Source organism: Phyllopteryx taeniolatus, chromosome 10 (genome assembly GCF_024500385.1).
Source record: "Phyllopteryx taeniolatus isolate TA_2022b chromosome 10, UOR_Ptae_1.2, whole genome shotgun sequence".
Lineage (NCBI taxonomy): Eukaryota > Metazoa > Chordata > Actinopteri > Syngnathiformes > Syngnathidae > Phyllopteryx > Phyllopteryx taeniolatus.
The window spans coordinates 8,684,129-8,711,210 of NC_084511.1; the positions used below are offsets into that span (position 1 = coordinate 8,684,129).

General features: G+C 41.0%; 3 protein-coding genes across 7 annotated transcripts; 2 read left to right on the forward strand and 1 right to left on the reverse strand.

Moving 5' to 3' along the window:
- Positions 1-977: 977 nt before the first annotated feature.
- Positions 978-7,770, reverse strand: cops6 (COP9 signalosome subunit 6). Of its 3 annotated transcripts, XM_061787589.1 has the most exons (11): positions 7,752-7,770; positions 7,559-7,656; positions 6,959-7,084; positions 6,739-6,870; positions 4,985-5,073; positions 4,841-4,903; positions 4,150-4,197; positions 3,917-4,031; positions 3,747-3,839; positions 1,452-1,552; positions 978-1,364 (listed from the first exon to the last, which is right to left on the reverse strand). In XM_061787589.1, the coding sequence occupies exons 2-11, from the start codon at positions 7,599-7,601 to the stop codon at positions 1,224-1,226; spliced, it is 951 nt and encodes a 316-aa protein (XP_061643573.1). In that variant the 5' UTR covers positions 7,602-7,656; positions 7,752-7,770; the 3' UTR covers positions 978-1,223. The 3 variants fall into 3 exon arrangements, with proteins under 3 accessions (XP_061643573.1, XP_061643575.1, XP_061643574.1); XM_061787591.1 differs by lacking the exons at positions 7,559-7,656; positions 7,752-7,770 and adding an exon at positions 7,374-7,522; XM_061787590.1 differs by lacking the exons at positions 4,150-4,197; positions 7,752-7,770 and having other exon boundaries at positions 7,559-7,675.
- Positions 7,771-7,828: 58 nt separating this feature from the next.
- Positions 7,829-14,355, forward strand: LOC133484663 (F-box/LRR-repeat protein fbxl-1-like). Of its 2 annotated transcripts, XM_061787586.1 has the most exons (4): positions 7,829-8,029; positions 8,166-8,241; positions 11,799-12,104; positions 12,201-14,355. In XM_061787586.1, the coding sequence occupies exons 1-4, from the start codon at positions 7,845-7,847 to the stop codon at positions 12,804-12,806; spliced, it is 1,173 nt and encodes a 390-aa protein (XP_061643570.1). In that variant the 5' UTR covers positions 7,829-7,844; the 3' UTR covers positions 12,807-14,355. The 2 variants fall into 2 exon arrangements, with proteins under 2 accessions (XP_061643570.1, XP_061643569.1); XM_061787585.1 differs by having other exon boundaries at positions 11,799-14,355.
- A 4,208-nt stretch (positions 14,356-18,563) lies between these two features.
- On the forward strand, positions 18,564-26,484 carry aurkb (aurora kinase B). 2 transcript variants are annotated; one of them, XM_061787588.1, is made up of 9 exons: positions 18,564-18,732; positions 20,180-20,218; positions 21,352-21,427; positions 21,502-21,547; positions 22,704-22,892; positions 24,043-24,181; positions 24,312-24,460; positions 24,551-24,725; positions 26,229-26,484. In XM_061787588.1, exons 1-9 carry the CDS (start codon positions 18,727-18,729, stop codon positions 26,400-26,402), a joined length of 993 nt encoding a protein of 330 aa, XP_061643572.1. In that variant the 5' UTR covers positions 18,564-18,726; the 3' UTR covers positions 26,403-26,484. The 2 variants fall into 2 exon arrangements, with proteins under 2 accessions (XP_061643572.1, XP_061643571.1); XM_061787587.1 differs by having other exon boundaries at positions 18,566-18,732; positions 22,701-22,892.
- Positions 26,485-27,082: the final 598 nt, after the last annotated feature.

Below are 27,082 nucleotides of genomic sequence, written 5' to 3' on the forward strand. Positions count from 1 at the left end.
CTTTTGATCTGAAACCCAAATGTCTTCAGTATACAACAAAAACAAAGGAATTGACCTTGTCGTTCCAATACTTTTGGAGGGGACTGTATAAGGTAATACAAATATAATGGCAGCCTAAAACTTTTACAGAGCATTGTGTCTTTGTTAAATATAACCAAAACATTAATTGAAAGTAAAAAGTATTTTTACTTTTTTTTTTTACTTAGTAATTCCTCAGTATTCATTGGTTGTCAGGGGCGTAGAACATGGTAGGGTGGGGCGGGGGGTTACAAAACTGTCTCCAGGCCCCTGAGCATTTAGGGGCCCCTTGGTTGTCCATTGCTCAAGTGACTATCATGATGATTTCAAAGGAAGCAAGCTATAAGGCTGTATCTATCCCCATCTACCTACAGCCTATTGAAGAGTTTTGGTAAATCTTCACAATGGTCAGTTTTAGAAACAGAAAAAAGTGTTTATGGAAATATCTGTGTTCATGTGGACAAGTAAATTAAGGATGGGGAACCTTTCCCTGAACAAACGTTTATCATAACATTAAGAGCATTTGTGTGTTGAATGTTTTTGGAATTTTTATAACAGAGCATTTATTTTGGATCAAATGTTCTCACAAGTCATAGGTTGCCCATCCCTGAGTAAAGCATGAAACTGTGTCGAATGACAAACTAAAAGTTGACAAAATGCAAACGATAGCTGGTTGCGTTTTGGCTTCTCCTCTCCAGACGCCACATGAGGTCATTAAGTCGAGTTCCGCTGTACATTTAAAAAGTGGAAAACTGCTGACCTATCCACCGGAAGCCCCTCTACTTCTCCCACCCCCTGCCAAACCTCCAGGGTTGTCAAACAGCAGGAAGAAAACTTCAAAAGGCAAAGAACAAATTAAAAATAAATCAATCACAGGACTTTTCACAAGCATGTTTTCAAAAAACGTAGCACTCTGATGTGTTAGAAAATGCGAACGGCCGTTCAAGGAGATCCAGAAGTCGCATGGAAAAACAAACAGTAAATCTTTTATTACATACAGAATGATCAAATTACAATAAACAAGGGGGAAATAAAATATGTTCATGTCCAGTGGTAAACAAGAGCCTCTGTTTACTGGTGCCGCTAAGTGCTTTGGGTTACACTTGAAGCAGGGTTGAAAAGCTGCTGTGGCTAGAGCAGCGACTTGACGCCGACCTCCCAATAAAACAAAAACAACAACAAAAAGACCCTTCCTTTTTGGCGCGTCAGAAGAAAAGTCCTCTCATCCTACGGCCAATGCCCTGTCGATCGTACAGGACGTTGAATTTGTTGATGAATTGGTTCATGCTGTTGCACGACTTGGTGATGGTGCCCAGGTAGGCCATGAGGCCCACGTCGTTGCATTGCTGCGGCGGGTACAAAATTGGGGCGGGGTTAGAAAGGCACAAATTTGTGGTCACAACCAAAATAACAAAAGAGGGAGGGGGTCTTACGTCGTAGAAGTCCGTTTTAAACTTAATAGTGCTTAGGACCGGCAGTCTGTGGCACAGAGCGTTCGCTTCTCGTAGGATTTCGTGGTTGAACGGAACCTCTCCTGATGGACAAGGGAGAGAAAAAAAATACAAAATTCAAGCACTGACGAGATTAATTTTAAAGCATTGTCAGCTAACAGGAAGGAAAGTACTCTGAAAACAGCACTTTACGAGAGTAAATCAAATGTATAGAGCATTGAAAAGAAAAACTCGCTAAGAAGCCTGAAGAAAGTCATATTGGGAAAAGGCAAAAAATAACAACATGTGGATGAATCCTTAAATATCACCCCCCAAAAAAATAGCACTCATGTATTGAAGTACCTGTCATACAAAGGAGTCAAACCTTTGACAAATAGAAATAAATTCTCCCTGGCAACAAGCGACCATGCAAAAAGGATACAGTGAAAGTGAACCCCCGCTATTCACTGGGGTTAAGGACCGACCCCTGCCACGAATAACGAAAATCCCCACAAATTGACACTCAGCCCTAAAACGGATTTGAAATTCAAGGACCGCCAACATAACAGGACATCTCAAACGCATCACAAGACCACGATTGCACCAGTTGGCACAAAAGTACTACTTTTATTGCTTTGGCCTGGGCACGAAAACAGCAAGAGATTTTCACAGAATAGGTAAAAAAATCCATAAATATGCAAATGCACCAATGATGAACCAAATTTCTTCTGTAAAAAAATAAAATTGTTGGAATATTGTGTCCGTTTATTTAAAATCCTAATAAATCAAACGTTCTGATATTGTGGATTAGATTTTTCTTTGTGTTTCTTGGGACAAAAGATATGTCTGCAAATTTTGAATGTATTGTTTTTGTCATATCTGATAAACAAAAATGTTCTTAATGTTTTCTTAAATTTCATAAAACAGCAATGATTTGAGCACGTAAGAAAAATAGCACCATCAACTGGGACTCTTACTGACCATGTGATGGTTTGCATTAGGCTTTACACGATCAGGATTTTTGGGGCCGATCACAGATCAATCCGCGAGTTTAAAAAAACGATAACTGATCACAGATCTGATCACAAGATGGAGGAATGTGTCTATTTAAATGACCTGTTCATTTACTGTATATAATTGTGTACTTAATTGCTCCAAAAATATATATTTACAATAAATAATGTATCTTTGTTCCTCTATTTATGCCAGTGAGGCATAGTGACAGACAGAACATTTATAAATGAATGGTCTTCTATTAGATGGCAGGAAGTAAATATAGTAATTAATGTATCCACTTTTTGTGACATTTTTGTTTGTTGGTGTGCCGTGAGATTTTTCAATTCTAAAATATGTTCCTTGGCTTCATAAAGGTTGGAAATCACTGCTCTAGTCAGGTCATGTATTCTAATCAGTCAGGTCAAACCAACATTACAACATGACAGAAATAATGGGTGCTAACTTACTGTAATTAAATTACGCCACCCACACCGAAACTTTAGAGCATGATTCGACAGAATGCCTGCATGTTTGTTCTTATAAAACAGTCGGCGTGATCCACTCTTGTTGTTGTCACCACGGCAACGAGTGTATCCGGACGCATTTGAGTTGACAAGCTAAAGCCCAATGATCGTAAAAAGCGGGATGCGGTGGTATTGGAATACAAGATTCTATTGCAGTAGTCTGACATAGTGCAATCGTGAAAGAGAAAATTTGTCTTGTAGTCTGATCCGGGAATTACGTGTTGCCTGTCTCAGACGTGTTGTCTGTCCCACACGGCCGACATTTATTTTTATTTTATTTTTTTAAAATAACTAGGCTAAAAATAAACTAGCTTTTGAATTCAAATATACTGTGCACAATGGTGACGCGGAGTAAATGTCTTTTGTGGAGCCGATCAATCGGCGAATTACGACAAAGCCGATCAGCATGAAATGCTAAATATCGGCCGATACCGATCAGATCGGTGTAAAGTCTAATATTATTTCGTTATCTTTTCACCGTCTCCCCGCTTTGTTTTTTTCCTGTCACTCCCCTTAAAACCTGTGTTACGTCCAACTGAAAATGTACACACTTTTCAAAACACTTTCCACAATGTCAAGTGTGCATGGGGACCAGGCCTAATAAACAATACATCGACGTTAACGCTAAAGGGGTGTGTGACATCCCACAAGTGCTAATTGAGCACAACTAGGCCAATAAAGGGCCTCCACTTAATGATGTGACAAAAAGGAAGTGTCTCATTTCAAAGCAGAAAGAAAGAACAAGCCAACTGGCTGCTAACCAACAAGGGTGTCTCACCTGTTTCCACCGCTTTGACGTACTCCAGAATGATCTTGACGCGACTGTGCAGCATCTTGATGGCACTGTGCTGGGCGATGAGGTGCTCAGCAACTGTCGCGGGAAGCATCACAAGCGGATTTCAGAAGCAGATTCCACGTGCGTTTCCATCGGCTCGCTCCGACTTCTACCTGTTGAGTTCTCGCCCGTGCCGGTGGCCGTCATGCGGGCGACGTGGTCCACACCGATCCTCTCGGCCTCCTCCGTGGCCAGAGTGTAGTTCAGCTCGGCAAACAACATTGTGGCCTGTGAGGGGAGAATAAAAATAAAAAAAAAACAAAAAAAACAAAAAAACAATTTTTTTTAAAAAATAGATTAGCCACTGAAGGGTCCAATTTGTAAGCTTATTTGAGAGGAAGGTTACCTCGCCACTGATGATATCAATTACTGATTCAAAAACACTGACAGGTAGCTGAAGAAAACAAAGACAAAATGGTTACACTCCCTTAATAAAAACCTGCATTTTGTGTTTACTTGTGTTGTCTTTGACTAATATTTAAATTTGTTTGATGATGGGAAACATTTAAGCGTGACAAGCATGCAAAAAAATAAATCATGAAGGGGGCAAACACTTTTTCACACCACTGTACATTATTTAATTTTGCTACATGCAATGCTGCTGACAAGTCTTGCTGCTGTTCACATTCACATCTGTATGTGTAATATCTGTTTAATCGTGTACAGCTGCCACTTTATAATGAAACCAAATTTTAATCACAAAATCCGATTTTAAGGCATTTTTTTCTTCTTCGCTTCTAGAAAATGCAAATTAATCATCCTGACAAATAAACTTGAATTAATCGATAAAATGTATTCATCGCCCAGTTGTAGTTGCTACATACTATATACTGCAGCTCTCATTCAGTCTCATTACCTGATGATGTAAAAAGGCACACAGACTTCTAGTTACATGATTTCCTATGGTTTGAAGAAAAAAATAAAATAAAAAAATCTAATCGAAAACCAAACAAACCGGGGGTCGTCCAGCGTCCCGGAACGGATTGTGCTCGACTTTACAGGCTCCACTGTATGTGATGAGTGAATAAGCAACTCACATCAGTGTGTTTGGTCATCGGGTTAAGCTTGAGGAAGAGCGGACTCTCGATGATCTCACACACCTGACAGCAGCGGAAACGACAGTCGAGGTCACAACATGGAAAGCGTGACGGAGGCTCGTCGCTCTAATAAAGCGTTCCCACCTGCTTGTGAATGTGGATGTCCGACGTGTCTGGGGGGCCACCTGTAGTGTACCAACCCAAGAACTCCATGTCTTTGAACACCTGCTTGACTGTGACATGAAAACCACATGAAACATGACACTTGAATAACAATCCATGGATGAACAAAACACTACAATTTCCTACTGAAACCACACCAGCTAATAAGCTAATTATAAAGCATTACCAAACAACCTGTATACAGGTAATACTCAGTTTATGATGGTCCCTACATATGACATTGTACATTATTATGGGTATGTGGGTTGGATAGTTTGTTAGTTGATTAGCAGGATTACCCCCCCACCCCAAAAAACATTTCAAACCCAGGAAGAGCTTTGGAAGCACGCTAAATGGACAAAGGACATTATGTTTTACTTTTCACTGTTACAGTCTACCGGCATTGGGGACAAGTGAGGGCAGTGGCCTAAAAGATTTCGCCAAATTCCGACAAAAGTTATCACAAGGCACTTTCCATATGGAGTGGTCTCAGACGCCTGACAATTGGGTGCTAAGACTGACTGCTATATGGAATCTTGGCTAAGGCCCCAGTTCCAGCTGAAGAACAACAGCCTCTAAACATGATGTGGCCACATGCGTTTGGGAGATGTCAAGTTAGTTTTTCAAAATGTAGCCAAGCTTGGACGTTTTTCTTTGTAAGATAAGGCTTCCCCATTGCTACCCAACCCCACAGCCCACAGAAATGAGAAAAGAGGATGGGAGTTTGTTGTCACACATACTAAACAGTCAGTACTTGCTAGGAATTCCTGCATCTTCTTGAATATTGCTGTTGGCGTCCTAGCAGACTTCCTGACCAGGTTTCTCCTCATCTTTTCATCAATTGTGGAGGGACATTGAGTTCTGAGTAATGTCACTATTATGCCACATTTTCTCCACTTGATGATGATGGTCTTCACTGTGTTGCATGTTACACCTAAAGACTTGGAAATTATTTTGTACCCTTCTCCTAGCTAATAACTTTGAAAAATGAGATCCCTCTGATTCTGTCGAAGCTCTCTGCAGACCACGGCTTGTGCTGTAAGATGTTACTCCCAAAAAACCCAGGAAAAGCCGACAAAAAATCTTAAATTAATTTGGGATTAATCATGGGAACTTCAAATCCTGCAAGGTGTGTGGTGACGCCTAATCAACTGGAGTTTAAATGTGATTGGTTAATTCTGAACACAGCCACATCTCCTCTTATTTCAGATTACAAAACGGCATTTGAACAAGGGTGTGTAGACTTTTTATATCCATTCTCTGTGCAAGTCTTAAGATTCAAGACTTAACCTTCAAGTTTCAAGCAATCCCAAATTACTGCGGCATGACAAAAAAAAAGTTGAGTCCCCGCTAAATTTCAAGCGAGTCTAATCATCACATGGGTTAAGCAAGTCAAGTCTTAGCCAAGTAAGTCCCAAGTCCTAAAATTGCACACTTGAGTCAATTAATGTGACTTGAGTCCCCCACCTCTAATATGGACATGTTAATAGATTTATCAGACTTCAATCTTTTGCCAATTTGCTCAATCAAAACACACTGGTTGCTTGCCAAGCTAATATCACTTGCATGAAGAGGACGCACTCAACAATCAGGAATTCCTATTTCTTACGAGTTTGTCCACAATTCAAAATCTCCGACCGAGCATAGAATGCTTTAGTCTATGCTGTTATTGTTTTTGCAAGTCAGGAGAGCGTTATCAAGACAAACAGAGGCTGCCCCGAAACACAACAACTCACACTGCTCCTCCTTAGTGTAGTAGTATTCCTTGTCAATGTGCACTTGGTCATCTGTCGTGTGTGACAGAAGCTCAAAGGAGTTCATCACTTCGATGTTTCGGCCCTCCTGCTTCCCAATGAGAGCCCCGATCACTGAGGAAATTAAAATAATAAGCGAGACAACAACAACAGACAGACACAGTTGGCACACAATTAGTAGTATTGGAGGTGGAACGCTTACCTTGCATGGGTCGTCCCTCCTGTGAGCGGATGCGTATCCAGTGGTCAGATATGTTGAGGATGACCAGAGGGTGCAAGGCCACCGAGACGCTGCCAGTCATCCCGGAGGCCATAACACTGGGGCTGGCTGTAGATGCAGAGACAACCAAAACATCCACATAACACTTCAACGTGTGTACTATAAAGCAGTTCTCAACATTAGAAGTCCCACGCAGTACACATTATGATCACAAACTAAGGGAATTTACATTTTCGATAGCGTTAATAGAAGAACAACTGTTTAATAGTGTCACGGAATTTGGGTAATTCTTAGTTACTTCAAATATTATCTATGGCTGTGCAATGAGACAGATTAAATATTAAAATAATAATAATAATAATACAAAAAACATAAATGGAATATGGCCTCAAACTACTTCATGTGTTGACAGCTTTGGAAGCACAGCCGCCGTGTCAGCAAACTCGCCCCGGGAGCGTTCACCCCACGTATTCGCCAACGGAGACAGACAAGTACGCGTTTGGGAACTGAGCGCACTAATTAGCGTGCGTATTCGTATCGCTGTAGTGGAAAAGGTAATTGAATAAGTGCTAAAGGACTCGCCTGCCCCGTCCACTTCCATTCCACCACCGTTGATAGTCGCCATCTTGCCCGGTGAACGGCGCGTGCGCAATGTTGGATGTTCATTTACCGCATTTTAGCTAGCGTGACAGTGAGGTTTGAAAAAATATATATTAGTCAACAGTTATTTGTTCGAACGAAATATAAACTTGTTAGAAAATAAATAAATAAATACATTTATGTCTTCAGACATGAAGATTGAAACAATTAAAATAGGCTCGTTTCGACCAGGCACTGTCAACCATTTGACGTTTCCGGGGGAGTATTCATGAGGGCGCACCTGGTGTGCTTCGACATAGTAGTCCGTGCTAAAAAAAGAAAGAGGTGTATAGGTCACAGTTTTGTTTACACAATGGATGAATTTACAACGTGTAACCTCGACTACCTTCCAGAAAACATTTTAATTGACGTGCTGTCATATTTGAGCGTGCGCGAGCTTGTCAGAGCTGGGAGGTGAGAGCGAATGAAGATTGAGTCTCCCAAAAATAAATCCTGTCCGTTATTATCTTGTGAGGAATACTTGTATTTACTCTTGACTCTTCTCACGTGATTTAAAGTTACGTGTGATGTTGAAATGTCGTCCTTTCAGAGTGTGTAAGCGGTGGAGACGTCTCGTAAAGGATCAGAAACTGTGGAGACTTGTCGACTTGACTGCGTGGAAAGGGGTAAGAAAAATGGAACAATATATCTTGACTTCCAGCCCTTAATTCTCGGTAACTTTAACATTTAACCTGAAAATGAATCCTGCATTTGTTTGTTCAAGGTTTGTGTACTTTACTGCTGCTACAATTTAGTACCTCATGTTGGATTGCTATTCTGTAATGGTTGAGTCTGAAACATTATAATCTGTTGTTGTTGCGACTTTTTACTTCTCTCAGTCTATATATAGTGAAGTCTCAAAAATAAATGCACGAGCCCGCTGAGCCACAAACGCACTTTCAACAATTCACAAGCAAAATGGAATATTTACAAATGATAAGTCATGATACATGCACACACAACATTAAAAAACACGTGTAAACCACGGATATATTTGTGAATTTGAAAAACACATGCAAATAATTTCTGAATTTGAAAAATATACGTGTAAATCGCAGGATATATTTGTGGATTTGAAAAATATGTGTAAATCACGGATATATTTGTGGATTTGAAAAACACGTGTAAATAATTTTGAGACATCTCTCTCCCCATACTCAATTCCCTTACCTGGTTAAACAAATAAAAAAAAAAAAAGAGCAATACCAACTTGCACAAAATGGTATTTGGAAACTCAAGCTAGATGTCGTTTTTATGTTTTCCTGAAAAGTTGGCACTTTGGAGGTGGGGGGATTCCGCCCGACAGCGACAAAACGGCGTATAAAATATGAGTAAATCTGACACTTTACAGTGTATACGTGTGACTGCAAATGTGCTCAGAGGCTGTCGTCATAGGCTTTTTCGTACTCATTGAACGCTGGGAGCTCGATCCATTCCATACATCCACCATCCGCACACAGATGGAATTGTGAATATTACTCCGCGGCACACTAATATGTTGAACGCATTGGCCTGAGGTTCCGCCTGTCCGCTAGGGACCTGCTTTGGATAAGTCACAGGAGTTGACGAGACCAGAAAAAACACTTCCGCCGCTTCTGCTAAAAAGTAATGTTACTTTTACAATGTCTAATTGTCGCTCGCTATTTTTATTGATCAATTATTGCGTATTTATCAACTATTTCGTGCGCGAGACGACGACTTCTGCATTGGGTGCTGTTTGCGCCAATCCAATTTAAGCATTAGTGACGTTTAAGTCTAGTTCACCAATCAAACGACACAAGAAAGTCACACGACGTCTTCCATAGGGCTTCCCGGGCATAGGGATCATCGGGGCTGGCTTATCTAGTGTTAATACACTAGATAAGCCAGCCCCGATGATCGTTGTGCCGATATGGCGACCATGTTGGGAAGGTCGTCATTACCATGAAGGCATCGGTGTGCTAGACGAACAAAAACAACAGCTTTCACGTATTCTTGTATTTGTCTGGCACTGTCTGCCCAAACGTGGGTATTTCAGCTCACTTATAACTTGAGAAAACACTGTGAAGTAAATTGCAGATGTTTTTTTTTTAGTTTTGAATGCATACACACACACAAACACACGCACACACAGCAATATCAGAATTTGCACATTCACATTTTATTTTATTTTTTATTTTTTTTAAGTGATGTTCATGCTGTGGTTAAAAAAATCAAAAATTACTCACTATTTACTCAGTACTTGAGTAATTATTTCACTGTGTACTTTTATTCTTAAGTAATTTTTTGGAGGACTACTTCTTACTTGAGTCACATTATTATCAAGTAACAGTATTCTTACTTGAGTACAATATTTGCCTACTCTACCCACCTCTGGAGCAGACATCCTCTATTGCTACTCTTACGTTTAAGCAACATTTTTGTTCACCAGATCAGCCAGTGTCGTATTTGTTGCACTGGTCTTTTGTATTTTCGCGTTGATGTGCTGCGGGTCGTTGCCCTGGTTGCAGTCCCAGCGGAACCGCGAAGCACACATAACATCGTCGAGAAGAGCTGATCCGTTGTACATCTTGAATTAATTAGGAAACGCGCCTACAATTATCTAATTAGTTTACGGATGTTAATGTTAAATGTATTAAGCGACGGAGCGATGTGAGGGATTATGTCACAACACAGAATAAACTAACTTCAAATTCTGAAATAGCCAATAAAAACAGAAAATATTAATATTTTCCTGGAGGATGCATTTGAGATTAGCCTTTGAAGTTGGTAATAGTGAAAAATGAAGTGAAACAGACAATGATTTTAGTCAATTCTTTTTCCAGAATGAGAGTGCTTAAGCGGCACCGTGGACGACTGGTTAGAGCGTCTGCCTCACAGTTCTGAGGACCGGGGTTCAATCCCCGCCTATGTGGCGTTTGCATGTTCTCCCCGTGCCTGCGTGGGTTTTCTCTGGGCACTGCGGTTTCCTCCCACATCCCAAAAACATGCATGGTAGGTTAATTGAAGTCTCTAAATTGCCCGTAGGTGTGAATGTGAGTGCGGATGGTTGTTTGTTTGTATGTGCCCTGCGATTGGCTGGCAACCGGTTCAGGGTGTACCCCGCCTCCTGCCCGATGATAGCTGGGATAGGCTCCAGCACGCCCGTGACCTGAGTGAGGAGAAGCGGCTCAGAAAATGGATGGATTGATGGATAAAAATAATTATCTGTGGGGACCCAGGGGATTAGTTATTTACCGATTGCTCCAAAAACGGATTGATATTATTGGAAATGACTGCCAGTTTAATTTTTTGAGCAAAAAATACATAAAGAGAACTTGTTAGTGAAATATACGCCATCTGGAGAGTATGGGTCCTTTAAATATATCATGGAACACAGTAAAGACAGCCAACAACAAGTGGCGAAAATATCTCCTTGGCTATAAAATTGATGAAAAGACGAGAAGAAAACGGGTAAAGGATGCTGCCAAGAGTCCAACAGGAAGGAAATTGAAGGAAAGGCAGGAATTTCTGGAAAGTTTGATACAGGTGACATCAATCTCCTGCCTTCTTCATATATCAGGGCTATGGGGTAGGGTGGTGCCTTATCTTACAAAGAAAAAACATCCAAGCCCGTTTACATTTTACAAAACCAAAAAAAAAAACTTTAAATCTCCCAAACGCATGTGAAAAAATGTGCTATGGTCTGATGAAACCAAGTTGAACTTGTCTAAGGCATGTTTGGAGGAAACACAACACTGCACATCACCAAAAGAACACCATACCTACAGTGAAGCATGGTAGCGGCAACATCGTGCATTGGGGCTTTTTTTCTTCAGCTGGTACTGGGGCCTTAGTAAAGGTGGAGGGAATTATGAACTGTTCCAAATAAAAAAAATATCAGCACAAACCCTTAAGGCTCATGCTAGAAATTAAATAAATTAATTAATGACTTTATTTGGGGTTAATCAGGGGCACTTTAAATGGTGACAGTTGTGTGCTGACTCCCATTTAACATGAATTGGAATGATTGGTTAATTCGGAACATAGCCACATCCCCAGTTGTAAGAGGGTATGCACGTCTTCATTATTTTTCTTTTTAATTAAGTTCAGGTACAGGTTTGTGTTATCCTGTTCTCATTTTTTTAGATGACAAAAATCTGGCATTTGAACAGGGGTGTGTACTTTTTATATCCACTGTATGTTTCTCTCTCTTCTCAATAAGATGACATCCCGTATCCTGTGGGTCCTTCTGCGCCAGTATCTCGGTGGTGGACTAAGATGCTTACGCTTGCGTGGTTTGCTCCTCTCTGTCCGTGGAGGCACCTTCCTCTCTGAGGCTTGGCTCAAAGCTTTGTCCACAAAGTGCCCTCGCCTGAGCAAGCTCTACCTTCTGCACACGGACTTTAGAAGCCTCCCCAGTTGCCAGCTCCTACCGCCATTTTTGAAGGTGCTGGAGCTGCAAGGCTGTGAGCTGCCTCAGGGCTTCTTCAACCAGGACCTGCCTGCTTCGTCTCAAGAGAGCATGCAGGCAACTTCCAGCGTTAAACAGAAAGGAACAAGATGCGGTGCACATTCTGGGATTTCTATTGAATGTTTAATCCTCAACAATATTCCCTCTTTCAAGGACCAGCATCTGCAGAGTCTAACATCATGGGAGAGGCTCAGTCGACTGGAGTTGTGCGACACGTTTCGTGTGACTGCAAATGGGCTCAGAGGCTGTGCCGCCAAGGAAGGGGTCTGTGGCTTGGAAGGTCTGTTCCGGCTTAAGTTTCTGGAAATGAGCATCACCACGCGGCAGGGTTACCAGAGGCCAATGGCCTCCTCAGGGTTAGGATCGGGATGGCTCGGACTAGAGGAGCTGAGCCTTGGCGGCAAGGAGGTGGTACCCGGGTTCCTCTGCGCCAGCCACCTCAAGGACCTGAAGCGCCTCTACCTGAAGGCCTGCACTCTCGGCGAGATGCAGATCGTCCACAACTGCACGATGCTCCGCCGTCTCCCCGGCTTCCACAGACTGGAGTTTTTGGATGTGGTCTTCCAGCCTCGGCTGTGCCCACCCGAGGGAGAGGGCGTTGGTGAGGGGGAGCAGGAGGGCGAGGAGGAGGCTGCGGGCGGTGATAACGAGAGCAAACCGGATAAACTGATTAGAAATCTGAGTCGCTCGCTGGCTGTCGTCCTGCCATGCTGCACACTGGCCTTCAGAAATTGCTCTGTTCAGATAAATCCAGATTAAGTGAAGCATCCAATTTAACTAATGAATCATAGCACTGTTTCATTTAAATCTAGACCCAAAGTTTTGGAAGATTAAATTGTAGAAAAGTAATTTGGTACCCGGAAAATACCGGTACTTTACCACATTGTCTCCAGTAAACGGTTTCATTACAACTCTTAGGGGAAATGAACCTGACATCTTTTTCTGTATAAAGCAGAGGTTGAGAACCTACCGCCCGCGGGTCATACAGTAGTATCAGGCCCATGAGAATGTTTGAGCTGGCCTGCCACGCAGTTCTAAAATCAAGTCAAATCCCAGAGGACTTGCTATATAATGTCCTAAAACATTTGCCACAAAATATCATAATACAATGGTGACTTGAGATACAAGTTTAATTTGTTCTGTGACTCTCAAATCATCTTTTCCCCTTGAAATGAGCAGAAATACCATCAATCTGTTCCAGTCTTCCCCAAATGTTTTTGTAATGTGTACTGTATTTTAATGAGGAAAAATAGCTTGTACTTTATAAAAATACAGTGATGACATATTTACACAGAATTAAAAATAATGTAAGTGTTTTTGTGGCCTTCTTGCTGCTCTTTCTGGTGTGCCTCCCTTGGCCACCTGGGGGCAGTATAAGACACAGATATATTGTTCAATGTGAGGTATCAACTCCTCAGCTCATTAGTATGGCACCAATAATAGTCTTTCTTGGAAGAGGATAAAGACTATACGACACTGAGTACTGTTATTTTCTGCCTACATGTGATGGCACCACTGCATATATGCTATTTAGCGTTATGATTAAACTAATAGACTGTAAGGCATAGTACTTAATGTTTTGATCATGTGTAGAAGCAAAATCATGCACTGTAAAAATGCATTATACATGGGTAGAAGGGTTTTCCAGAATTTTGAAGTCAACTTTGGGGGTGCGTATTATACATGGGTGCACATTATACACAAGAAATTACGGAATCTCGAAAAACTTGTAAGTTGAGTCACTTGTATCTCAACGCACCAATGTATACAATGAATGTGTTGCGCTGGCTAGCACATCTGCCTCAGAGTTCTGAGGTTTGGGTATTGGCCTTCCAGTGTGGAGTTTGCGCTCCCTGTGCATGCGTGGGTTTCTCTGGGTATTCCGGCTTCCTCCCACAAAAACATATGTTAGGTTCATTGAAGACTCCCAATTGTCCTTGGGTATAAATGTGTGGATGGCTTGTCTACATGTGACCAGTCCAGGGTGAACACCCCCACTCACCCAAAGTCAGCTTAATTAGGCTTACTCCTGATCCCGGTGAGGATAAGCACTGTAGAAGATAGATGAATGGATGGAGTTGTTTCAATATTGCATCATAGGTTTTTCCTACATTTCGAAATCTGCGAAAAAGGTTCCCCACACCTTCTGTAAGGCAACAAGTGCTGTAACTTGATAAAAGTACTACTCAGTGTCAAGAATCTCTTGTAAATAAGTGAGTGGTTATATGCATGTGGTGATTTGGGGTTTGGGCTGTCAGACCTTCACATTTGTATATACAATATGAGTCTTTTAAAACAAATGCAGTTGTTTTTGTTTTGTTCATTCCCTCCATTCATTGAATTCTCAATATGTGTTACATTCAATGACAATTTAACATCTAAATAAGATAGTGTAAGTTGATTCTACTTTGAGGCCACAAGTTCTGTTCTTTTAAAGATCTTTGACAACTACATAAATCCACCACAGTATTTACAGACTATAGATGTCCACATAAATATATAGCTATAAATATAGATGTGACAGATGAATTTAAGGTGGAGGTGGGACTGCATCAGGGATCAGCCCTGAGCCCCTTCCTGTTTGCAGTGGTGATTGATAGGCTGACAAATGAGGTTAGACTGGAATCCCCGTGGACCTTGATATTTGCAGATGACATTGTGATCTGCAGTGAGAGGAGGAGGTTGAACAGTTAGAAAGATGGAGGCATGCACTGGAAAGCAGAGGAATGAAGATTAGCCGAAGTAAGACAGAATATATGTGCATGAATGAGAGTGGTGGAGGTGGAAGAGTGAGGCTACAGGGAGAAGAGATAGCAAGGGTCTTCTTCTTTTCCTTTCGGGTTGTCCCTTTAGGGGTCGCCACAGCGCGTCATCCTTTTCCATATAAGCCTATCTCCTTGATCCTCCTCTTGAACACCAACTGCCGTCATGTCTTCCCTCACGACATCCATCAACCTTTTCTTTTGTCTTCCTCTAGCTCTCTTGCCTGGCAGCTCCATCCTCATCATCCTTCTACCAATATACTCACTATTTCTCCTCTGGATGTGTCCAAACCATCGAAGTCTGCTCTCTCTAACTTTGTCTCCAAAACATCAAACCTTGGTTGTCCCTCTGATGAGCTCATTTCTAATTTTATACAACCTGGTCACTCCGAGAGCGAACCTCAACATCTTCATTTCCGCCACCTCCAGCTCTGCTTCCTGTTGTCTCTTCAGTGCCACTGTCTCTAATCCGTACATCATGGCTGGCCTCACCACTGTTTTATAAAATTTGCCCTTCATCCTAGCAGAGACTCTTCTGTCACATAACACACCTTCTGACACCTTCGTCCACCCGTTCCAACCTGCTTGGACCTGTTTCTTCACTTCCTGACCACACTCACTAGTTCTCTGGACGGTTGACCCAAGTATTTAAAGTCTTCCACCCTTGCTATCTCTTCTCCCTGTAGCCTCACTCTTCCCCAACCACCCCTCTCATTCATGCACATATATTCTATTTTACTTTGGCTAATCTTCATTCCTCTGCTTTCCAGTGCATGCCTCCATCTTTCTAACTGTTCCTCCACCTGCTCCCTGCTTTCACTGCAGATCACAATGTCATCTGCAAACATCATGGTCCACGGGGATTCCAGTCTAACCTCATCTGTCAGCCTATCCATCACCACTGCAAACAGGAAGGGGCTCAGGGATGATCCCTGATACAGTCCCACCGCCACCTTAAATTTGTCTGTCACACCTACAGCACACCTCACAACTGTTCTGCTGCCCTCGTACATGTCCTGTATTATTCTAACATAATTCTTTGCCACTCCAGACTTCCGCATGCAGTACCACAGTTCCTCTCTGGGTACTCTGTCATAGGCTTTCTCGAGATCTACAGACACATTGTAGCTCCTTCTTACCTTCTCTGTACTTTCCCATCAACATCCTCAAGGCAAATAATGCATCTGTGGTACTCTTTCTAGGCATGAAACCATACTGTTGTTAGCAAATACTCACTTCTGTCCTGAGTCTAGCCTCCACTACTCTTTCCCATAACTTAATTGTGTGGCTCATCAACTTTATTCCTCTATAGTTCCCACAGCTCTGCACATCACCATTGTTCTTAAAAATGGGCACCAGCACACTTTTCCGCCATTCCTCAGGCATCTTCACACGCGTTAGAATTCTATTGAACAACCTGGTCAAAAACTCCACAGCCATCTCTCCTAGATGCTTCCATACCGCCACAGGAATGTCATCAGGACCAACTGCCTTTCCATTTTTCATCCTCTTTAATGCCTTTTTAACTTCCCCCTTACTAATCATTGCCACTTCCTGGTCCACCAGACTTGCCTCTTCTACTCTTCCTTCTCTCTCATTTTCCTCATTCATCAACTCCTCGAAGAATTATTTCCATCTATATAGCACACTACTGGCACCTGTCAACATATTTCCATCTCTATCCTTAATCACCCTAACCTGCTGCACATCATTCCCATCTCTATCCCTCTGTCTGGCCAACCTGTATAGATCCTTTTCTCCTTCTTTAGTGTCCAACCTGGCATACATGTCCTCTCAGTGTCCCACTTCTTCTTAGCTAACCTTTTTCCTTGTATGATTTCCTGCACTGTTCGGTTCCACCACCAAGTCTTCTTCTCTCCTTTCCTGCCAGAAGATACACCAAGTACTCTCCTGCCTGCCTCTCAGATCACCTTGGCTGCAGTGGTCCAGTCTTCTGGAAGCTCCTCCTGTCCACTGAGAGCCTGTCTCACCTCTTCCCGAAAAGCTGCACAACACTCGTCCTGTCTCAGCTTCAAACACATGGTTCTCTGCTCTGCCTTTTGTCTTCTTAATCTCCCTCCCTACCACCAGAGTCATTTTACACACCACCATCCTATGCTGTCTAGCCACACTCTCCCCTACTACTACTTTACAGTCAGTAACCTCCACAAAATCTAATCTACCTGCATGCTTCTACCTCCGCTCTTGTAGGTCACCCTATGTTCCTGCTTCTTCTGGAAAAAAGTGTTCACTACAGCCATTTGCATCCTTTTTGCAAAGTCTACCACCAGCTGTCCCTCCCAAGTTCCTTTCCTGGATGCCGTACTTACCCATGACTTCTTCATCACCCCTATTTCCTTCACCAACATGTCCATTACAATCTGCACCAATCACAACTCTCTCTCTGTCTGGGATGCTCAGAACGACTTCGTCCATCTCCTTCCAGAATTTCTCTTTCACCTCCTAGGTCACATCCTACCTGTGGGGCATAGTGGCTATGCCCCACAGGTAGTTACTATACATAACACCGTCAAGTTCAAGTTTCAGCCTCATTACTCGATCTGATACTCTTTGAATGAGAGTGTTGGTTAGGGAAGAGCGAGGCTACAGGGAAAAGAGATAGCAATGGTGGAGGACTTTAAATACTTGGGGTCAACCGTCCAGAGCAATGGTGAGTGTGGTCAGGAAGTGAAGAAACGGGTCGAAGCAGGTTGGAACGGGTGGAGGAATGTGTCAGGTGTGTTATGTGACAGAAGAGTCTCTGCGAGGATGAAGGGCAAAGTTTATAAAACAGTGGTGAGGCCAGCCATGATGTACGGATTAGAAGAGCACTGAAGAGACAACAGGAATGCAGAGCTGGAGGTGGTGGAAATGAAGATGTTGAGGTTTGCTCCCTGAGAGACCAGGTTGCATAAAATTAGAAATGAGCTCATCAGAGGGACAGCCAACGTTCGTTGTTTTGGAGACAAAGTTAGAGAGACCAGACCTCGATGGTTTGGACACGTCCAGAGGAGAAATAGTGAGTATATTGGTAGAAGGATGATAAGGATGGAGCTGCCAGGAAGACTAGAGGAAGACCAAAGAGAAGGTTGATGGATCTTGTGAGGGAAGATATGTTGGTGTTCGAGAGGAGGATGCAGGAGATAGGCTTGCATGGAAAAGGATGACGCGCTGTGGCGACCCCTAAAGGGACAAGCCGAAAGGAAAAGATGTCCACAAAACCATCATGAAGGCTAGCCATCCTATCTGCTTTATGAAATGAAATTAATTGCAATGTCTGACGCATAGTATGTCTGTCTTCTTTTTCAAACAAAGCAAACAGATGAATATAATACTGTATGAATAAACAATTGCCATATTTTTGTTCACGTGTTTAAAAGTGCCATTTGATGTGAATTTTTGACACATTCATATCACATACATTATACAAAAATATTTGTAAGTAAAAATCCTTTGACAAGATTCATTGTCAATGGGTGTAATTAAATTAGATGATGGCGTATGTTAACGATCAGTATTAAAAATATTTGTAGACTTTGCTTTTTGATAAAAACTTAACGTAAAATACAATTAAAATACTAAGCACTTGACTACTTTTTTTTCATAAATTTGTCAAATCTGAACTAAGCACTTGAGTGAATACTTTTTGTTCATAAATTGGTCAAATCTGAACTCCTTTTAAACGTACACATGTAATAACGGATGGCGGGTCGATTTCGATTTAAGCCAATCATACCTTCTCCTTCCCTCTTTCTTCCTGTCCCTCCTGGCCAATGGGAGCTTTCGATTAGCAACACGCTGACCAACCAGCTTCGTCGTCCGTCTTGGCATTTTGAAAAAGTTGGCGGCCGTAGTCGTCCCGTTTCGGACGAGGAAGAATTCGAGCCACGATATAAAGTTGCCAATTTCCCACAAATATGCAGGTAACTGTGTGTTTTGTGTTTCTTAATTGTGAGGTAATGCAGCACGAGAGTTGATAACCCCGAGTTTTATACCTTTTTGATCAGATCATAGAGCGTTGAGACCTAGCCGATGTTGAGTTAGCCTATACTTTGTAGTAAGAGCCTAAATTAGCGTCAAATTATGTTAAAAACAACAACAAACAAAAAGACCAAGTCAAATACACACATTGGACGTGTTAATCGTTGTAAATGACACGAGTTTTATTTTTTTCGTCGTTGCTGAAACACTTAGACGTTATGGATAATACTAGCATCGTTTCCGGCATTGTCGTTGTTTACCATTGTTCCCAGTGTATGTTCATTATATAGTACGTTACTAAAATTTTCAACGTACGTTTCTATCAGAATAGACGATATTAGATATAGGAGTGTTACACGAATTAAATGAGCTCTAGTTCGTAAGAATCGGATAAGGATTGAGAATTTTATGCCATGCCACTTTTTATGTCGAAGATTTGACATTTTCTGCCCATAAATGAATGCAAATCATTAGGAAATGTGTGATCGAAAACCTGGCTATTTGGTAGGAAAAATACCCGGATGCTTCTTATGAGTTGAGACGAAAATGTGACGTTTAAACGGGCAATTTTCCGTTTATTTCAGTGGCGGCGTACGCTCGAGCCATCTGAGCATCTCATTTAGATGATCAAACCGTCAGAATTACTTCAAAGTTAACAGAAAACAATAATAATAATAGTGAATCGCCACCATATAGTTTTCTATCGTCACCGAATCCTATGAATGTGTGATTTTCGACGTCGAACTCGAGGAACATTTTTACCTTTGTCAGAACCGCAGGAAATCTCAACCGAATTTAAAAAAAATAAAAGACGAGGTGGTAAAGGGGTTTCCCAACAACGTAATCTGAAAAGAGCAAGCATTACCTTGCGCGAAACAATGAGAAACCCCGATTTTGGTGGACCTCCGCTAAATTCACTTAACCTATTTTCAGCACAGCGAAATGGGAAGAAAATGGCGGCCGTATTTCTGGCTTTGGTAAAGTACCTACATTATACGCTATAATCCCTCAAGAGGGAAATAAAATGCAGTTATCTATGAACCTGTATGCAATTCTTTGCGTTTAGCTGACTCTTGCTGTTGATATCTATGAACGGTATATTGTATACCAGAGCAGACAGTAAAAATTATCTTATGAGTGGCTGCATAAAAACACTGGAGTTGTACAATTTAGGTGTATTGAATTATAAAGCAATATAAACTTAAATAAGCATTGTGTATTGCAGGGATATAGTGTAAATACAGTATATTAGAATGCCTGCCTCATTTAAAAAATGGGTGGTGCAAAATATGAACAATACACGTCAAATTTTACTTTGCATCCCAACTGCATACAAATCTAAGGACAATCATTTGAGAAATGCAATAATTAACATTTATTTCTTTATAGAATAAAGAAAATCATCAGCCAAGGGCTTTCCAGCAACAGGTAAGATGATTATAACAAGCGTTTAACTACAACCCCAATTCCAATCAACTTGGGACGTTGTGTTAAACAGAAATAAAAACGAATACATTGATTTGCAAATCATGTTCAACCTATATTTAATTGAATACACTACAAAGACAAGCTATTTAATGTTCAAACTGATAAACTTGATTGTTTTTAGCAAATAATCATGAACTTAAGAGTTTTATGGCTGCAACACGTTCTAAAAAAGCTGGGACGGGTGGCAAAAAAGACTGAGAAAGTTGAGGAATGCTCATCAAATACCTGTTTGGAACATCCCACAGGTGAACAGGCTAATTGGGAACAGGTGGGTGCCATGATTGGGTATAAAAGAAGCTTCCCTTAATTGCTCAGTCATTCACAAGCAAAGATGCGGCGAGGTTCACCTCTTTGTAAACAAGTGCGTGATAAAATAGTCAAACAGTTTAAGGACAATGTTCCTCAACGTACAATTGCAAGGAATTTAGGGATTTCATCATCTACGGTCCATATCATCATCATCAAAAGGTTCTGAGAATCTGGAGAAATCACTGCATGTAAGCGGCAAGGCCGAAAACCAACATTGAAAGCCCGTGACCTTCGATCCCTACTATGCAAAGCAAAAAGCCATTTATCAACAACACCCAGAAACACCGTCGGCTTCTCTGGGCCCAAGCTCATCTAAGGATGGACTGATGCAAAGTGGAAAAGTGATGGGAACTGACCCCACGCTGTCTTCACCGAAGTCAGGCAAATGTCAAGTCAGTGACTTGACATGAAATCAGACTGAAAATAAATACATTTTAGGTCAATTAGATTACCAAAAATATTTCTATTTGTTAAATATATTTTGTTTTTTATTTCTATTTTTTACAATGATTATTTTACTTGTTACTGTATTATTTTGACTTGTTCTTTTAAATATTAAAAGTTAGTTTTGGTAGTGATGGGTATAGGCTCTGGTATCAGCAGATACTCAAAATGTGATCAGGACGTCCCTAATATTTTCTACTATTACATATTTTTTCTTTGTATTGCAAGAGAATGGCCCTTGATAAATGTCATTGTACTCAGATTATAATAACTGTAAAGATCATTAGTCATTCATTTCTGCCTTTGACCTATTTGACCAGACCCCCAGCATGGTGGCGGGCCCACAGTGTGTACTGATGAAGCCGTGGCTAGTCGCAGACAAAAACGTCATCCCAGGTAATGCGAGCCTCTTCAAATAAAGCCACTACAGATTTTCCACTTATTGTACTGATGGTGTATATAATTTTTAGGACCTGTGAGAGAGTGTGTTGGTTCATCCTCCAGTTTGGTTGCAAAGTAAGTAAACAGTCATTCCCTGCTTTTTTCACAGATATTTGTGTCAAACATATCGAAATGTTTGCAGTAGTATGACATAGTGCAATCGTGAAAGACCAAATTTGTCTTGTAATCTGATCCAGACATTACGTGTTGTCTGTCCCACACCGCCGACATGTTTTTTAAAAAAAAAAAAAAAAAAACCTTATTGGTGGTCAGATATTTACAGTATTACGTCAAAAGCCACACGACAAGGCTAAAAATAAACTAGCTTTTGGATTTGAATATACTGTGCACGACGGTGATTTGGAGTAAATATTGTTTGCAGAGCCGATCAATGACGTCATTCATTGGATCGACGAATTATGTGAAGGCCGATCATATCCAGGGGACTTTAAATACCGTAATTTCTTGTGTATAATGCAAATTTTTTTCCCCCAAAAAATTGTTGAAAGTCAATCGTGCGCATTATACATGGGTATAGGGGAAAATGGAAAAAAATCTTTATAAATGTATGCCGCCACCTAGAGGTTATGAAAAAGTTGTAGCCTACACTTTCATTCCTATATGAGAAGGGTACGTATAACTGCATATGTGTACAGTTGTGCTCATAAGTTTACATACCCTGGCAGAATTTGTGAAGAAATGTTGTTTTCTTAAATACGACTGATGATTGAACAACAACCATCATTAATTTCTTTATGGTTATGTTATGTTTCATGATAATGCTTTTCTGAAATGCTTGACAATTTAATTTGAATCCCATTAAAATGCAATGTGATTCGCCTGGCCCTTCATGTTTTCTTTAAGGAATTGTACCCATCTTACAAATTCTGCCTGGGTAATCAAACATATGAGCACAACCGTGTGTTTTCTCATTTACTAAATAAAAGTAGGGCTGTGAATTTCAAAATAAGAGCAAGAAAATAAAAAAGTATTAAGTGTTCAAATAAAGTGCTTAACTTTAGAATAATTCTTTGAAAAAAACTAACAATACAGATAATACTTCATATTTTTAACATATGGGTAGAAGCAAAATCATGCACTGTAAAAATGCATTATACTGTACAAATGTGTGTGTGCACGTGGATTTGTGCGGCCACCAGTGGCCAGGTGTTGAATCAGTTTAGAAGACTCCCTGAATCAATATTGAATGTCTCCCACTCTTTTAAAGCAGGCAGATCACCATTGATGACTTTGACATCGGTCGACCCCTGGGGAAGGGCAAGTTTGGCAATGTGTACCTTGCCAAGGTGAAGAAGCTGCAGGCAGTTGTGGCTCTGAAGGTGTTGTTTAAGTCCCAAATGGAGAAGGAGGGCGTGGAGCACCAGCTCAGGAGGGAAATCGAGATCCAGGCCCACCTCAAGTAAGTGTCTTCTGCCGTGTTTCATTTTGTTTCCCTTGACTCACTTCGCAGCCATCTACATAGTACAGTGGAAACCTCTATGGTCACACACAATCCGTTCTAGGATCCTGGTTTAGATTTAGAAGGATTGATTTTATTTATTTTTTTAACAGCAATATTAAGCCATAAAAACAAGACTCCAATCTTAACTTTGACAGGCATGTGAAAGTAATTCACCTGGCAATTGTCATATTTTTACATTCTTAATGTACAAATGTGCTTACAGCCCCCCACCACCACCACCCCCCTGCACTTGAGCCATATAGTCCCCTCCAAAAGCATTGGAACGCCAAGGTCAATTCCTTTGTTTTTGTTGTTGTATACTGAAAAAGACATTTTGGTTTGAGATCAAAACATGACTATGAGACAAAAGTTCAGAATTCAAGCGTTCATTTCATGGTATTACTATTTACATCTAGATGTGTTAAACAACTCAGGACAGAGCACCTTTTGTTTGAAGCCACCCACTTTTCAAGTGAGCAAAAGTATTGGAACAGACATGATTTAATTAACTTAAAGTGAATAACATTTAATATTTGGTGGGATAACCCTTACTTGGAATAACTGCATCAAGCCTGCGACCCATTTACATCACCAAACTGTTGCATTCTTTATTTGAAAGGCTTTTCCAGGCCTTTACTGCAGCCTCTTTCAGTTTTTTTGTTTCTGGGGGTTTCTTCCTTCGGTCTCCTCTTCAGGAGGTAAAATGAATGCTCTATTTGGTTAAGGTCCCGTAATTGACTTGGCCAGTTGAAGAGCTTCCACTTTTTCCCCCTGATGAAGTCCTTTGTTGTGTTGGCAGTGTATTTTGGGTCATTGTCTTGTTGCATGATGAAGCTTCTCCCGATTAGTTTGGATGCATTTTTCTTTAAATTGCCAGACAAAATGGTTTTGTAGACTTCAGAATTCATCCTGCTGCTACCATCATGAGTTCCAAATTGATGCTCATTCAGTTCACTTCCACCCGCTTGCATCTCAATTTTGCTTACGAGTCAAAGCAAAAAAAATGAAAAATGACTCAGCGAAGGCCCGTATCTCAAAGCTCCTAAATCGGGCCACTTGTAAGTCAAGGTACCACTGTATACATAAATATATTTTTTCTCCTTCTCAGGCATCACAACATCCTTCGCTTTTACAACTATTTTCATGATCGCAAGAGGGTGTTTTTGGTGCTCGAATATGCGCCACGTGGCGAGCTGTACAAGGAGCTCCAGAAATACGGACGCTTTGATGACCTGCGCACTGCCACTGTAAGACATTGTCCTCTAAAATGAGACACGACAATTTGGTCAATGGCGACAATGTCGTTTTGAAGACTCGTCTCATATTGTTTGCTTATATGTGAATAAGTTCTGAAGCTTTCACCGCTTGCATTTCCAGTACATGGAAGAGATCTCAGATGCACTGTTATACTGCCACTCGAAGAAAGTGATCCATCGCGATATCAAACCAGAGAATCTACTTCTTGGCTATCGTGGACAGCTGAAAATTGCAGATTTTGGTTGGTCAGTCCATGCACCTTCTCTCAGGTAAGCAGCACTCATATTTTTGAAACTGCAGTGTTTTTTTTTTTAATGCCACAATTGCAAACTTCACATACTGCATTGACATTTGTGCAGGCGTCGTACAATGTGTGGAACCCTGGATTACCTCCCTCCCGAGATGGTCGAGGGCCGCACCCACAGCGAGAAGGTGGACCTGTGGTGCATCGGAGTCCTCTGTTTTGAATGCCTTGTGGGGAATCCTCCCTTTGAAAGTCGCTCTCCATCTGAAACGTACAAAAGAATTATGACGGTAAGATAATCTAAAAAAATAATGTAATGAAGGAATTAGCCCATTCTTGACAGTCATTTAAAAAAAAAAAACAATCAGATCGATGCCTGCATATCTGCGTGTGTGTGTGTCGTATATTGGTTTGGCTAAAACGTAATTAATTCAGGACAAAAGAATAAGCCGGAAGCGACGGCTGCGTTCCTTCCGGTTTGGCGTGACTTTAAGTTAAGCGTTAAAATCAAATTATTTTATTTCGAAAAGGGGCACCACGTCTCTTTTTAGATGTGTAAAACTTTAGGACAAAGTGATGAAAAAAACCTCTGTCTCCTAATCTGAAGGTTGCTACAGGAATTAGATAAGATTTCTCGATAACCAAAGGTCTTTTGTCGAATCCAAACACACAAATGATACAGGTAGTGGATTTTTATAGAAAATTTTATGAAATATAACAGGGGAATGTACAGGGGAACAATGCATAGAAAAGCCAAACAAAGGACAGACTAACATTGGTAGAAGGAGGCTGAACTTGTGATGTGAGGGTGGAATGAGCATGCGGTGACAATGCATTGAGCTGGGGTTCCTCCATGATATGATAGTGTTTTAGTCTGGAACATCCATCCATTCATATTCAATACCGCTTATCCTTTTCAGGGGAGCGAGAGCCTATCACCGCTGTCATCGGGCGAAACCCTGAACTGGTTGCCAGTCAGTCGCAGGGCACATATAGACACTGACAACCATTCGCACTCACATTCACAATGTCACTGAGTGGGAACTGAACCCACGCTGCCTGTTGAGTTGGACGGCTGTGTCAGCGTATTAATTGGTTTAGAGCTCCAAATATGTCATGCCCATGACTCAGCAGCCTCTGGATCCACTGCTGTGTGCAACGGAGCAGGTGACTGATGTCAAAATGGCGCGATGCAGCGGTTGATTGACGTTACCATCGCGCGACACAACGAATTGCTAATGAAATTTGTTACCAACACTTTTAATTATTGATTTTTATCAATTTTATGGATTAATCATTGCAGCCCTACACTTCAGGTACATGCCAAATAGGTTGCCTAGTTTCCATAAACATTTTTTGGCAAAGAAAATAAGCCTGTCTACTACTTGAGGCTTCAGTTTGCCCTGTTACACATTAGTTACAATGTCATTTGCCACTGAATTCCCTCTTTGATGGGGTGGGATAGGTATTTTTAGCCTTTGTCATTTAGCTGTGAGGATAAGAAGAACGGAAGATGAATGAATGAAGTGTATTTCATACTGCCGTAAAATTTGGTGAACTTGACGGGTGCTCTTATTGTGAAGTTATACCACTGGAGGTAGTTGAGTAAAAACTGTGACTTGAAGGTAATAAATCCTGGTGAAGTGTGTTACACATTTGGATAAGCTACATTCTTTAAACAGTCTTCTAGGTTTTATCAAAGATTACAACTCATAAAAGCTGAATTTGAGAAGTCATTATTGGTTTATGAACTGATTCAAACTGCCCTTTTTAAATATTTTTTTTTCCCCCAGGTGGATCTGAAATTCCCAAACGTTGTCTCCGATGGTGCACGGGACCTGATCCGCAAGCTGCTGCGCCACAGCCCCACCGATCGTCTAACGCTACAGTGTGTCATCGATCACCCATGGGTGCGCGACAACTCGCGCCGGGTCTTACCCCCCAACTGTCCCACCAAAACCCTGTGACCCCAAAGCTGCCTGCTTTATTTTTTTTGTTTGGTGTTTTTATTTACCGGTGCACCTTAATAAATGATATTGTTGAAACGTTTTTTTTTTTTTTTTTTTTTTTTTTTTTTATTATTTTTTTTTTTTAAGTAAATGAAACTCATATATTATACGGATTGATTAAACACATAAAGTACTTTCCAGGAGGGAAATTCCTGCCTAATTATGAAAATAAATTTGATTTCTTTTTTTAATCCAATTTGGAATTTTTGCTATAATCAAAAGTGTACATGAAAAAACTTTCCCAGTTTCAATTTTCATAAACATGAATAAACGGTGTTGTTGAATGAGTCAATGTTTTAATTAAGGTATGAGCCACAGTCATCTCAAGTGAGGCTTCTCTCCACCATGTATTTCATATGTGATTGATGTGTGTGTTTTTGTTTAGTTTGTTTTTTACACAATGAAGGAGGAGGTGGGCGATGATAGTTCTCACAGCCCCAGGAATGAGTATTTATATTTTCAATTTACAGCATTGGAGTGGATGGGACCCAACGTGAGATTTTTATTTTTTCACGGGGCCCCCTAATCCTTTGCGCCACGGCTCGGTGTAATGCTAATTTTCTTTTGACACTACCAGAGAAATTTATTTATTCATATAGAAATTGTGGTTGCCTGTTTTATGAACGCTGAGAAATACC

Bases quoted from the DNA above. Each gene is read 5' to 3' on its own strand.
- cops6 (XM_061787589.1), bottom strand. From the start codon at position 7,601: ATGGCGACTATCAACGGTGGTGGAATGGAAGTGGACGGGGCAG. The intron at 4,904-4,984 runs GTGGGAACGCTT...CGCTGCTGTCAG, and splicing joins ACATCCACATTCACAAGCAG to GTGTGTGAGATCATCGAGAG. The intron at 1,553-3,746 runs GTGAGACACCCT...CTTGTCCATCAG, and splicing joins CGTCAAAGCGGTGGAAACAG to GAGAGGTTCCGTTCAACCAC.
- aurkb (XM_061787587.1), top strand. The intron at 20,219-21,351 runs GTAAGATGATTA...CTATTTGACCAG, and splicing joins CAAGGGCTTTCCAGCAACAG to ACCCCCAGCATGGTGGCGGG. The intron at 21,428-21,501 runs GTAATGCGAGCC...TATAATTTTTAG, and splicing joins AGACAAAAACGTCATCCCAG to GACCTGTGAGAGAGTGTGTT.
- LOC133484663 (XM_061787585.1), top strand. From the start codon at position 7,845: ATGAGGGCGCACCTGGTGTGCTTCGACATAGTAGTCCGTGCTAAAAAA. The intron at 8,030-8,165 runs GTGAGAGCGAAT...TCGTCCTTTCAG, and splicing joins GAGCTTGTCAGAGCTGGGAG to AGTGTGTAAGCGGTGGAGAC. The intron at 8,242-11,798 runs GTAAGAAAAATG...CTTCTCAATAAG, and splicing joins ACTTGACTGCGTGGAAAGGG to ATGACATCCCGTATCCTGTG.